At 43.2% G+C, this 14,813-nt stretch overlaps 1 protein-coding gene across 1 annotated transcript in view; it reads right to left on the bottom strand.

Moving 5' to 3' along the window:
- Positions 1-137: 137 nt before the first annotated feature.
- PINX1 (PIN2 (TERF1) interacting telomerase inhibitor 1) overlaps positions 138-14,813 on the bottom strand; it is an 82,156-nt gene continuing 67,480 nt past the window's right edge. Inside the window, exon 7 of the mRNA XM_057720029.1 lies at positions 138-2,528. Within this exon, the coding sequence (XP_057576012.1) occupies positions 2,055-2,528 (474 nt within the window). The 3' untranslated portion in view covers positions 138-2,054. The remainder of the gene's footprint in view (positions 2,529-14,813) is intronic.

Here is a 14,813-nt window from a genome sequence, read left to right as displayed (position 1 = left end):
ATTACAGAAAGTTTTTTTAAATAAATTTATTTTTATTTATTGGCTGCGTTGGGTCTTCATTGCTGCACCTGGACTTTCTGTAGTTGTGGAGAGCGGGGGCTACTCTTCATTGCGGTGCGCAGGCTTCTCATTGTTGGTGGCTTCTCTTGTTGCAGAGTACGGGCTCTAGGCATGCAGGCTTCAGTAGTTGTGGAGCATGGGCTCATTAGTTGTGGCTCACAGGCTCTAGAGCACAGGCTTAGTAGTTGTGGTGCACGGGCTTAGCTGCTCCGCAGCATGTGGGATCTTCCCAGACCAGGGCTCAAACCCGTGTCCACTGCATTGGCAGGAGGATTCTTAACCATTGTGCTACCAGGGAAGCCCGCCCATTCCATTCTGAAACTCTGGTTCCATATACAAGATAGGACAAGCACAGATAATTTGGGCATGTGCCCTCTGTGAAGAAAAGTGACTTAAAAAATCTGTGGTGCTTTATTAGACTGGACCTTGCCTGGGATTCTCAACTCTGAGGGCCACGATAAACTCAGAAACTACACCCCAGGATCTATGGGGTGTGTGTATGTGTGTGTGTGTGTGTGTGTGTGTGTCTATCCTTTTAAACAATTAGCACCATTCGGAATTTTTAGGAGACTAAAATTAAACATTCTTCATGTTTTCTCAGTTTTAAGAACCTCAGGGCCATGCTTCATATCTAATGTGTGAGCCTGAGGTTTAAAATCAAGGCTGAAAGCGCATCGGGTTGTGGTGAGCTTTCGTTACTGTTATCCAGGAGCATCTATAAATCAGGTGGCGGGCAGTGCATGGCCTCCTCTCGTGCCACACCCCCTCAGCTCCCCACAGGTCTGTAGGACCATGAGCAGACAACCGGCAAGAGGTAAGAGAAAACTGGGAACTGAAAATAAGCAGGGAACAAGGAAGAGGGAGTAAAAGGGTAAAAGGATGAAAAAGAAAAGAAGGGACAGGTCAAGAGAACAAAGAAAGCAGTAGAGAGGAGACCACAGTGCGAGGCCTCTAGATCTTAAACATGCACTTTCTTTTTCATTCTGTGTCCCAAAGAGGGTGTGAAGGTGTCTGTAGTTTTCTGGGGAAACCCGCACAGGGAGAGTTTAAGCAGCACACAGGGAGATACGACAGGGTGTGGCAGAGGCAGTATAAACACAGGAGGTGACACCATTTGGTGTAAGCAAGACTGAAAGTATCGTTTACTCTTTATATAATATTTATACTTTTAAGAACTTTCACAACACAGTCCCAATCTAGATGAAATTAATTTCGTAACCTTAGCATCTCAGTTTTTTTTTAACCTCCTGAGGATCGCCCAATGATTATAGATAAGGAGGAGCCCTCTCTAGCAGATCTGTCCTCATGGACACCAAATGGAAATGTATCTGACCACCAACTCTCGCTGAGGAACTGCAAGACACCTCCCGTGAAAGCTGGCAAGTTAAACTGTCCCCACCATCAGCTCACTCCTTAAACTTTGTAGTCTTGGGGAGAAGACCTCAAAATACATGGCTGCCACTAATAACAATTTCCCCATCAAAACCAAACCAAACCAAACCAGACCAAAACAGCTCTCTGATTTGGGAATGTAATCATATAAAACTGACTTGGCAAAAACGTATGGTTGGCTATAGAACAAAAGGAACTATCTGAATGCAAACTATTGCCTCTTAATCCTTTAATTAGACTAAGTCCTTCAGAAGGAAGCACAGTTCATTGTTACTGGAGGAAATCAAGAGCAAATATAGACTGTGAGAGACCTACACACACGTACGAATAACCATGTATTCACGTGAAGGTGAATAAATACAGTGAAGGACTGGGAGTCTAAAAAGAAATTTATTTGTTTCTGAGAGCCATGATGCAGAACACTAAAAAGCTGTGGGAATATGATTTGGGAACTGTGGTGAGGGCGAGACGTGGCAGAGGCCGGGCATGTCGGGGGCTGTGCAAGGCTCCTGGGGTGAACCCAGCTCTGACGTGGGGCCAGGGAGTTTTCCCTGGCAGCGCCCTGACAGCTGATGAGCTGGGAGGCCCTGGCACCAGAGAATTTATTTGGAACCTTTCTTCTTTTTTTCCTTCTTTTTCACTGGTGTTTTATCTAGTGTACCATCCTCTGCTGTCTCAACTTGCTTTTGTCCCTTTTCCTTTTCTTTCCGTTTTTTGGGCTTCGGGGGAGAGTCCTGGTCATCGACTGGCCCCACACAACCCTCTCCATCCTCAGCAGAAGCATCAGAATTCTCGTCCCAACGGAGGTCTCTCAGCTGCCACTCAACTTGGTCTCTCTCCTTCTTGGCCTTGGGTTGGGTGTGATTTTCCACATTTTTATCTTTCGCCTCTTTCTTTCTTTTCTTCCCCGCTTTCCTTTCCACTGCGGTCTCTGAAGGCTCCGCCCCTGCAGCCGTGCCCTGTGCCTTGCTCCTGCGCTCCGCCATGCGCCTGGCAAAGTACTCGTGGATGGTGAAGGCACTGGTGGTCGTCGGGGAGGCGTCCATCCCATCTGTGGCAGCAGGGCTGGGGTGGTCCTGAGGTGGGGAGAAGAGTGAAAACCAGTTATGCACCAGCGAATTATTCCTCACCGCCCGGAGCCCTTGGCAGCCCCGAGACCAGGCTGGGAGCCGGCTTCCCCTCGCCTCCTCTTCGCCATTGGGCAGAGCTGAGCTGCACAGTGTGGAATGAGGTGGCCGCACACACCGGCTGAGGGCTGTACAGGTTGGGAGGCCGGAGAGACAGACGCTAACCTCACAGGGTAGATGTAGAGTCACCCGGACGGAATTATGTGTGAACAGCTCCTTGGCAACAACGTTATAAAGGGCGACGAAGTTCCTAGAGTCTCCGTCAGAAACAAGGACCGCAAAAGCCCGGAGCTTTGTGGTGTCGCTAGACACCCACATCGGCTCACTGTGGATACACAGGTCTTTGCACTCTGACCCACAAGCTCAGCCGCCATGCGCATATGTGAACCCCTCCTGTACCAGGCCACGTGCCAGCCTGGACCCTGGTGTGTCGACAGCACTTTCTTTCCCCCACCTCTGGCAACTGCTCAGGGGAGGAGGCACCAGGGCTGGGAGATGGGAGATGCCCCCTCCCAACTCTGCCATGAACTAGACACTCATGGCTGTGTCGTCCTGTTTCTAAATGAAGGAACTACTGGGATTGAGTGCGGTTTACATTTTAATTTTAAATAAATACACTCAGCTGTAAGGCTTGAGAAGAGAAAAAAATCCTAACTTAATTGGTTGGGATAAAAAAATGAAATGCTGGTATCACACCATATAGGTTGTGGCTGGCTGGCAGTAAGCTGAGGAAAACATGTGTGTGAAAAAGGAAGCACCTTCAAATGGAAGAATATAAGGACTGTGCTTTAAGTCAAGTCAGTGTCTGGAATAATTCTGCCCACAGTCTTTTAAAATAAACCATTAAACAACTACGCTAAACTTAGGTCTTCATAATCACCTGGCTTCTTCCTTCATATTCACTTATTCGCCCAGGAAGAGACCAGTTGTCCAACTCTTTCATGGGGTGGGAAGACAGTTTTCTGAATAAATCCGTTTTCAAATTAGGAGTCTACAAATTATTCTGAACTCGGCAGGCAAAGCTCTGCTTGTGCAGCTAACTTTATTACAAGCAACACATATAACTGCACCACGAATTTTCTGGTTACAGCAGCACTCAAAACCCAGCTCAGTGGAATCAAAGTAGCCTCCTGTCTGAAACTTTGGCCAAATCAACATTTTATCAATGGGCAACTGGGCTTCAAATGGCCATTGCTCCAGAGAGCTCTTACCAACATCACAACTTACCCAATCAACACAAACTTTATTTTACTCAGGGCTAAAAACACAAAATCATGTCATCAGCCTTTTAAATTTCAATACGTAGAATACAGGACATGTGGAATAAACCACCTGAGCTTTTTAAATGTTATCTATCAATATTCAGTTTTGGCTGGAATCCCATGAGGTAATTTTGAGAAAAATTTAAAAACAGCTGCCACAGGAGCCAAAAACAAGGTCATTTAGTCTTTTTGTTCCTCAAATGTTGGAAAAGAGCAGAAATTTTGCATAGCAGGATGAAAAATCTTCTCAAGGCTGTCTTGATCCCAGCCAATCCCAGTCTCATGGACAAGGAAGGTCTTGCCTTCCATTAAGTATGGGCTCAGAGCCACATACAGCAAGTCTCTGTGAAGGTGGCCTGTGTATATAAAATAGCCCTCACTTAGGTACACAGTATTAAAGGAGTCTGTCTTACGTGGGTCAACTCCTCTGGAGTGTATCTGTGTCTCAGGAACTCAAATTCAAGTCATATCCTACAGCTCCTTACCTTGTTCACCTGTTTATTGCCTTCTGAATTCCTGCTTTTAACAGTTAAACCACAGGAACTAATTACTGGTATTAATCACACTCTTAATCACCAGAAAACACAAGATCATCTTTGAGTCACCTATTGAAGTTGGTAGGCCTCTCTCATCCCAGAAAATAACTCTACTCATTGTCCACTCCTCTGGCCAGAAGGAGTTTAGTAGCCAGGGCCCTGCACACTGCGCTCAGCAGGGTATGGAGACAAGCCAGAGAGGTGCCCACACCCAAATCCCACTTATCCCAAGAGAAGAGCAGGCAAAAACAATGACCTACGGGGCAGAGCCGGTGAATGCCAAGGGCAGCCTCCCACGTTCCAGGAATGCAACTGTTTTAAAAACCATGGAAACGAAGGAGGAGTAGGTTGCAAATCTGACTGCTGTAGGAGCAAGGCCCAGGTCTCATATTTTACGATTTTATAAATCATAAACCCAGGTTCACTACAGTGATTACAATCCCTGTTTCTATAAGCTCAGTCGTGAATGTGAAAAATGCACACCTTTTCAAGAAAACATACTTTTCATATCTTGTCTCTTCTTCAAAGTGAACAAGTACTGAGAAAAGCACCGGTGACTTTTTGGTATTCTGAAATAGCAACAACTTGCTTCTTCCCACATTTCCACTAAACACGTAATGCAACCTCAGAAAAAAAAAAAAAAGTCACATACCAAATGTGACTTTCACTACTTCATAAACTTTGAGAATCCCAATCTGCTAACAGTGTTCTATAAACTAGTGAAATAAATTCACAAATAACTTGAAAACTTCCTGTTCCATACAAAATACTAGCAAGGGAGGTATGGTTAATTAATGATCTTACCAAACATTTGATTTAAGCTTAGTGATCTAGGAAACCTCTTTCTTTTAAAATTCTAATTCCTCCTATTAACTAATGGAGAACCTTAGATAAATCCCATAACCTCTCTGGGTCTCAGTTACTAATCAAGTCAAATAAGTAGATTAAATTAGACTTGAAAGTCTAAAGTTCACTGAATTCTGAAACGCCATTTGGGCTGGCCATTCCTCTGTGACACCGGAGAGCAGAGGAGGGGTAGTGAGGTTGTATAAGCAGGCAACAGATGAGCCTGGCTCACAGACAACTATCACGCCAACTGTCAGGCCAAGATGCGGAGTGACAGCAATGCACCTACAAGTCCACCCACAGAAGAATATTTTGCACCACTTGTAAGAAAGTATACGGCCAGAAAGCAGATCTACTAGTAACACTTAGGAGAGCAAAGGGGGCCAAATACTATTTTGCACTGAATAATTTGTAAGAATTCATTTAAAAGAAACAATACTATATATTAGAAACTAAAAGCAAAAAAGCAAAAAACTGGGGTGACTATTAACTGGAATATGAATCTATTTTAAACCTAAGTCCTAGAAATCATTCCAATATTTCTAAGAAAGGTGGAAAGAAGCTGGAACTTTAAAAATGATAATAAAGTCCCATTTTGTACTTAAGGTTTTGAAGATTCTCTTCTTATATACCTTGGCTTGAAAGTCTCCACTGATCCTTTACATACCCTAAATTTGTGTTCTTAAGAGGCAGAGCACGGGGAAAATACCAATGAAGCTATCTGGCTGGAAGTGGCAATGTGGTGAGTTTCTGGAATGAATGACCTGGCAATCTCTCCCTCAGCTTTATGCCTCCACAGTCTGAGGTTCCTTAAGTCCTGCTCGAATGCCAAGAGGTGGACTAGTCACGGCATATGCAAGGACAAAGTCAAGCTTGCCCCTGGGGACAGTGAGGGATAGAATCTCTATACTAGGAGCTAGGCAGGAGTCTCTCCATGGAACCCCAGCCTTTCCGTTCAACGTGAGGTCCCGTCAGTTCACAGGTCTCCTCACTCAGCTGGGGCAGGGCCATGTTGCATGTAGCTGTGCATATCCAAGGCCACGCAGTGCGCCTGAGATGAAGAAGCTTTCCAAAGACACAGTTCAGTAGATGAGGGGAAATGGTAAGGGCGTTAACAAAACAGTTTAAAAGATCCCTCCCTAAATTTGTAATTTAGCCACTATTCTACCTCCCTTTTTATTAATTAAAAAGAAGATCCAAAGGTACACTGAGAATCTTGAAATAGTTTCCATATATTTTAGAAGCTATCCTTTTAAAAATATAAAATGAAATAGTCTCTGTTGTTCTAAAACATTGTTTCATGGGTTAATCTTGGCTGTTTCAGAAAACCCCAGTGTTCTCATTTCTTTCAGAACGTATGAGTGTACAGCATGTGTTCAACATCTGATGATGGATTTTCCCAAACGACAGCAAGGGCCTTAATTTCTTCCCAACCGATAAACACTATGTGGGTCAGAACCCAGGAGGACTATTCCCCATCTCACAGAACCTCAGCGATTTTAAGCCAGAAGAGTCGGGCGGGACTGCTCCCTCCATCACATATGGAAACCTGACCCAGAGCACCCATGGTCCGGTGCACTGAAGAAAGCGGCTATCATTTCTCAGATGCCTTCAACGTGGCAGTCACTTACTATCATATGTCACCTTACCTTTACAGGGATAGAAACTGAGCCTCAAAGCACTTAATACGCAGAAGGCCTGATGTTGTGAACTGGCAGAAGTGGGGTTTGGCCCAAGGCTGCCAGGTGCAGAGCCTGTCCTCCCTCCACGACGGCACCCAGACTTCTGGCCCGCCTCACACAGACTCACTCATCACTGTTTCTCTTTCTTCAGAAATCATCCCAACACTGGGATGATTGGTCCATGCTCAACTTTATGAGACAGCAGTTAACTGATGCTAAAACTTCATGTCAAAAAAAATGCCACAAGAAATGGACATTAGTTTCGAAACAGAAAAAACAAACAATTCCTCTATTATTTAGTTTGCGATTCATATAAAAAAAATAGCCTGAAACCAGGCTTAAGAGTGCTATTTATTTATTTTTTAAAATATTTATTTATTTATTTATTTAGGCTGTGCCAGGTCTTAATTGCGGCATGCAGGATCTTTAGTTGTGGCATGCGGGCTCTCAGTCGCGGCATGTGGGATCTAGTTCCCTGACCAGGGATTGAACCCGGGCCAGCTGTATTGGGAGCACAGAGTCTTAACCACTGGATCACCAGGGAGGTCCCAAGAGTTTTATAATTTGTCAAATTTGCATGTAAATTAATTTGGCAAAGTGTGAGTGTTTTAAACAGGAAGTAAACAGGAAGTAAAACACAAGTCCAACCTTCCACCTAAGGCAAAACTCCCCCCTGGACAGACGTCAGGCAACCTCCCCCGGGAACTTCCATTACAGACAGTGATTACTTGGTGTGGCAGGCAGTCCTGTCTCAGTTTTCTCTAGCGGTTCATGACTGCATATACTGTGCACTATGATCAGAGCTGGAGAATCTTAAGGCCTAAGCCTATCTCTGACGATTCTGAATTACCAGTGGGGTAGGGGGTGGGGCCAAGAGTGGTTGCAAAGGACATAAGGCCTTGCAGAGAGAGACCTTTAAGAAATTAGCTATCATATCCCACAATCATCTCAGGTGCCTGAAAGATCCATGTTGCCTTTTCTCAAATGTCTACAGAATGCAATGCATTTGTTCTTTGCTCCTTTTAGGTACTCTGTCTAGAGGCTCTGCAGTTCAGTGAGCTATCTGCTCAAACTTTTCTGGGTTCCCAGCCCTCTGTGTCATTCAAACATGTCTACTGAGATGGAAACAGTGAAATGCCCAAATAAAGAGGATTCTCTTGATTATTCTCAGAATGTTGTTAGTAACTTTCGGGGCAGGGAAACAGCAGTTTGCATAGAGAATTTAGAGAAGTATTTGGGGCAGATACACCATAAACATAAAATCTTACCAGTTACGATAAGCATACAGTCCAGGATGAGGTTCCAAAGGCACAGCTTTTTAGCTCACCAGCCTTTCTAATATGTCACTGCTGACCTTAAGCTGACAAGATGATTGAAGCCTTTTGATTTCCACACTGAGACACAGAGATCAGGCTGCAACAGTAATCCCTCAATGAACTTTTCTCATCGAAAGAAAAAGCAGACACGCAGAGCTCCAGGATAACGGACTTAGCAATGGGGTCATTAGCTCTGAGAGCTGCTGCTTGTGATAAGCAAACGCTCACTCCCACCGGCCTGTCTGCCATCAGCTTCTGCTGGATCAGTCTGTGAAGAGTTAAGAAAGCTTGGCAAGTGAGCAGTTTGAAAGAACACTTGCATCTTTTCTAAACTTTCCAGCAGGAAAATTCTGACAAACACAAATTATGTCTTGATGTCATCCTGGGAGATAGAAATTACAGCCATCCACTTAGGACAGCGATGAACTCAGGTATGAAGTGATTTCATGACCCGCCAAGATGAGGGCAGTGCTGGGGTGAGGGTGGTGCTGGACCGTGTGAGCACCAAACCCTTCACCAACCGAGAGGGGCAGCAGGTACTGCTGCAGTCACTAGCAATTAGTTACTTCTACTTTCTGGTTTTGTATAATTTGCTTCCTAAGCATCTTCCCAAGGAATTTTTAAGTTACTTGAGGGCAGAAACCATTCCTATTTCATTTGTATTCAGCACAGCCTCTAATGAAGAACAAACGCATGGTGAATCCTCCAGGAAAGCACAGAAGACACCAACCCCAGGCAGATCAAGGCTGGGAAGCACTCCTACCACCCACGGCTGAGCCAGAAGCTTTGTATTTGTTGGCAAATATTCTTCTGCATGCCAGGCAGGGCTAATGACTAGAAGGGGCTTGGAAGTGTGGGAAGGAAAGAGAGAGCCAGCGTTTTGTGGTAGATATTCTTCCCACCCGGATGAAACCACACCCTTCTAATCAGATGCCACCTTGCCTCATGGTGCAAATCGCTTCACTGACTACTGCAGGTACATCTGAGCGCCTTTTAGTGTGATCCGCTGATCACTCCCTGTGGCTCTGAGTGATGCACAGCTCAGTCAAAGGATCCATACATGTCTCCTCTGGCGTATTATTCCATATGTTATCGTGTCACCTTCCGGATGATTAGGTAAATAGGAAAAACGAGGTGCTGTGTTGTATGGGAACTGTCACATGCATGATGTGGGGCAGGCTGAACACGAGCGATAACATAACCTGCATGGGGTAACTGTTCTTGCCATCAAAAGAGGCTGGAAAGCAAGAGAGTTCTAGGGTACAACAGAGGCCAAGGCAGGAGACCATTCTGAGAGGACGAACCGTTGGATCAAGTTTCACGAAAAGCCCCCAGAAGCAGGTTGTTAAGGTGCATCCTACATGTTATCTTGAGCTGATGACACAACCTGGGAAGCTGCTGATTCTAGGGAGTCATCAAAAATGGTCTGCCTCCAAAGGTTAAGCTCAGGAGAGATCAACACGTTGGTTAGAAACCAGGGATGGTGCGACTATGTCAGCACTTCTGCTTTCTGTGCTACATGGTTTCCACATGATTGAAAACATTCAGTGGTTTACTGACAAAGAGCTATTTTTGCACTCACAAGAAGTTTCCTCAACTGTGAAATCCTGTGTTTTTTCCAAGATATCATTCACTCACATCTGGAGTTAGGCTAAACACACAAAAGTCTCAGAAATAACCAGCCTCACGGAATCTGCCTGGGGAACACAATCACTTTCAGGATTAGCAAGCATCATAAGAGTTAAAAACAAACATAGGACTCTACTGACTGAAGGGGAGTTTTGATTTGAGGAGGGGTTAAAAATGAAAAATACAACAGAACTAGAATTATGCAGCAACTCAACTTCCTGTGAGTGCGTGTGTGTGTGTGTGTGCGTGCGTGCAGCGCGTGTCTGCTCATACAAACAGGTTCTAGGAGCTCAGGGCCTGTGCAAGGGTTCTAGGAGGGCTCTCTCTAGAACGTGGCTGACAAAGTATGGCCTGAGGCCAAACCTGGCTGCTGCCGCGCTTCATACACCTCATAAGCTGAGGTGAGTTTTTATATTTTAAATGGTTTGGGGGAAAAAAATCAAAGGACAACTATTTCCTGACGTGAAAATTACGTGAATTTCAAATATCAGTGTTCATAAATAAAGTTTTGAATTTTGATTTCATCAGTAAAAAAAATTTGTGGGAATTCATTTTCTCTCTAGTATATAAGTAAACAATAGGTGCTAAGTTTTTGCTAAATGAATAAATTTCTTATGAAATATAATCTGCTTTTTGGAAATGTTACATGCATATGAAGTACACACACACAAACACACACACACACACACACACACACGGAGCTGGAGGGCTCTGGGTTCTGATGACGTTCTCAGTCTCGGGCTCTGGGTTCTGATGACGTTCTCAATCTCAGTCTCCTGCTACCTATGTGCCATATAATTGCTGGCAGACAAAGATGAAGTCTGGTTACAAAGTGATCTGACATCAAAGAGAATTCGAAACCCCCTGTAAGCAGGCAGATACCTCTCTAATGTTAGACATAGGAACTTTGCCTGGAATTTACAGATTCAGATAAATGAACTGGACATCCCAGAGAAGGTAATGGAGAACTGGAATGGAGAGATCTTGCTTTTCCCTGGACAACAGCAGAGAAATACAAATAATGCCAAATTCCTCATAGGAAGGCCAACGCTAACAAAGCTGTTCATTATTTTTTTTCCACTTGCCTCATCAGCTGCTCAAATTACCACTCATTAAGAAAAGCCAATATAAACATGTTTTAAAAGGATGGTTCTCTAATGGCAACAACTTGTCTCAAGTAACTGACATCAGAGTTACTTGACAACAGTCATACAGCCTCTGGGGAAAGAGATGAGAAAACAAAAGGAGCAGGTTTCCTGCCTCCCTGAAAGGTCTTAAGGATTGGAAAGCTGCAGTGATCCATGTGACATTTCACAACACACTGGCCGTTACAAGATAAACGAGACTCCTCCAAAGCCAGAAATGATCAATGTGACATAGGTACCAACTTCTTTGAATGAAGTCTAAAAATAATCCAAATTGACTATATTTTATAATTCTAGGTCAAACTGATTCTGTTCCCTGCTCTCTGGAGGCAGGACAAAAAGCTTTTATAAGTAGTTGAAGGCTAAAGTAGTTGAAGGCTAGTACCTGAACCTCAAAAAGCAGAAGCAGAGGCTGACAAAGGGTCTGTCTCTTCCATCTTTATTCCACTGACTTGAAAATTGCTTAAGAATCATAATAACTCAAATTTAGGCTCCTTATTATAGGAAGCATAGCATCTTTTAATGATTTTAGAGAACCTCGTATTTTGAAACAAGGAATAGAGTATGAATAGTTATTTGGAATAGTCAAGATTACTAAGAAGAGAAAGATAAATGAATTTAGGTGAAGTTATTAATAAAGTCTTCTCCCTTAGTTCCTGTATACTATATAAGATTAATTGTTATATAGACTTTTTAATTGACCAGAAGTTAAAGTAGTAAATAGCAGTATTTTAAAAATACTTCTAGGAGTAAACTTGGTTGGGCAAAATAATTCTATGTTTAAAGGACATTTAAGTTAGTAAGAGTAAATTAGATAAAATTCTGAAATCATTGAGTCATGCAATAAAAGTAAAGTATACCAAAAACAATTCAGTCTTGAGGAGGCTAAGGCCCACAGATGTGGCCATGCAGTCCTTCATTAACATCCCCTGAGCAGCTACTGTCTACCGACCAGGGCCAGGGCCCGGAAAGGAGCTCCCACCCGGGGGAAAGACACGGTTTCAAAAAGAAAAAAAAAAGGAAAAATGGTCTGGGCACATCTCATGTAAGTGTTCTTACCAAAATAAAAAATTAAAAGAAAAAATTACATCAGGAGAATCTATTTTTTAGAATAGACAGAAACTAAACAAGAAAACCAACTACAATACAACTCCATTCAACAAAACCTCTAACCAATTAATCTGAGATCACAATTCCAAAGAGTTCATAAAAAATAAACATTATTATTGCTATTAAATATACAACTCTTCTCATATATTATTGTCATATATATTTAAATATATAATCTCTTAGTTTCATGCAATCTATAATTTTATTTTATAAGCAAGAAAGATATTAAGGAAAAAGAACAAGTGATATTGCCTCCCTACTTGCTCAGAATCTAAAAAAGTTCCTTAAAGCAAGACCTGCCTCTTGTTTGCAGCCCCTAAGTGGCTCACCCTCTGTGGAGATTCAAACCCCAACATCACAGTGTTTCCCAAACTACCAAGGGTGAAGGGCCAACTGTTTTTCTTTTTAAAATCTCCAATCCACTGTGGGCCAAGATTTTTGTTAAAAAATAAAATTAAATTAAAAATTACTAGGAAAACAAAATTTTTAAAAGCTATAAAACACAAGTTCCAATTTCTAAAAATTATTATCACACTACTATAAAAGTTTCTAAATGCTTACTCCCAATTTCTGTCATGTCATGGGCTGGCCTGTGGACCATAATTTGAGTGGCATTGGTATAAAATACTCAGAGGAAAGAAAGAAAGGTGCTGAATTCAGTGTAGAAGTGGTCCTGACCTGGGTGTCCAGAAATCTGACTCACATCTGAGAGAATGTGTGACTTTGGACAAGTCACTGTAATTTCTGGGCCTCCAAGCGAATCGTCTGCAAAACAAGGAAGGGTGGCTACTCAGTGACTTTTTTCAAACATGGTTTAGCAGTACGTGCTTTTCTCCAAATGAAATCTTAAACAGAAGGCCAATGTGTAACACATCAGGGGAACTGTGGTCGAGGTGGGGTTGGGGGAACCCAAAGCTCATGCCCTGATCCTCCTCTCCCCTTGTAAGGCTCCTGAAGCACCTTTGATGAACTGTCAGGGCTCTATGGAATACAGTTTGAAAAGCAACAGCTATGCTGTTAAAGGTCCATTATAATTCTAACATTCACTGTAGCCTAGATCATTTCACAGCACTCAATAACAGGAGACTAAGAAGCTTTCAAGAATAAAACTGGACCTTTACTACTATATAAGCACAATTCTTAAGGTGTCACTAACTTTTGTAATTCCAACAACTGGCTGTTTGTGAGCACTGGCCAGTGAGTGACCAATGTCTTCCAAAAATGGTAACAAAGTATCAAGCCTGCTCTCTTCTATACTATAAAGTCCTAAGCTGCAAACTGGATTTTTTATGAGGATCCAGACGATTGAGGATGAAGTTAAGGTTGACTGACTCCTCTGGGTCTACCTGGTGAGGCTCCAAAGAGGACCCAGAGGGGAGATGGTAACACCTACACCCGTGTCACTGGAGTCACCACCACAGTCACTTTAGACTATAGCATAAGAAGCAAAGCGTCACCTCACCAGCCACTAGCTGCGCTCTCACCCAAAGGAAGGCTCCTCTTCATCCTATTTTCATTACATCACAGGATGAAAATCTGGGAAAGAATGTTACTTCTGCTTTCCTGCCAGGACAGAGGGATAGAAGGGAAAATGAGCCAATATTTCACTCTTCTCCTCCAACACTGGGTCATCTATTTGTCAATTTCTTATAATCACGAAAGCTCACAAAATCATTTGCTTGATCTGTCAACAAACAAAAAGCCAAGTCTAATCCTTTCAGGCCAAACCTATGTCCTGACAAAAGTCTAACCAAACAAAACAGCTCGGTGACTTACAGCTCTGGTTGTTTTGGTAGCCCTTCCCCTCAGCTCTAGCTTTTTCTTTTCTTCTGCTTTTTTAATTCATGTCTTACTATGAAGTTATGTTTGTTGATCTAAAAGACAACATACATTTTTACTGGTACTAAAACAACCTTCAAAAAAGCAACAACCCACTTTCTCTGTTCTGGCCTTACAGAAAGTAGAGGCAGGCCCCCCAAGCCCTGTTTGAAGTCCTTGCTGTCAAGAGTTGGTCGGTTTATGTCTCTTGTCTGAGGACAGGAAAAGGATGCACTCTCGACACCGTGTGCTGGAGAGAGATAAGACCAGAGATTTCTGTCCTCAGCACCTTATCAGCTCTTCCTGCTACTTTCCAGAGCGGACAGCACCCTGACTGGCAACACACTAGCCTAAGGGGGGCTGGGTGGTGAGCAGCTTAGGGATTGGAGGGAGTGAGGTAGGAACAGGTGTAGCATGAAGAAAAGAGGTGAGGTTTTTATATATCTTAAAATGGTTTGGCCCAAATAAAACTGTCTTAAACACACACACACACACACACACACACATGTTTTACATCTCATTTTGACTGCAGCAACAGGGACAGGCGTTTTTACAAGAACTTCCTTTCTGGTTGGAATGCACCACCACCTTCCTTGCTTTGAGCCCTGCCCCTAACTGCTTTGTGCTACTGGCTCCTGGGCACGTAGCACAAGTCCAATTTGGGGGCCTATAAACCAGAGGCTGCAGAGAGATGCAGGCACACGTGTCTCCACTTAGACAACCAGTGTTTTCTGAGCCCACTCACAACTCCGTTTCCATATTGCAAAGAAACAAGCAAGGCTTTGAGATACTCCTCCAATTATAGAAGGATGTCACTGATGACCTCATTGGGGAACAAAGCTGCTGGAGCAGCAAAACTGAACTAAACTGAGCAAAGAAATTTAAATCAG

The sequence above is a fragment of the Hippopotamus amphibius genome, chromosome 2 (genome assembly GCF_030028045.1).
Source record: "Hippopotamus amphibius kiboko isolate mHipAmp2 chromosome 2, mHipAmp2.hap2, whole genome shotgun sequence".
Lineage (NCBI taxonomy): Eukaryota > Metazoa > Chordata > Mammalia > Artiodactyla > Hippopotamidae > Hippopotamus > Hippopotamus amphibius.
The sequence above is the reverse complement of the archived record's forward strand: the minus strand, read 5'-3'. Positions and strand labels throughout refer to the sequence as shown.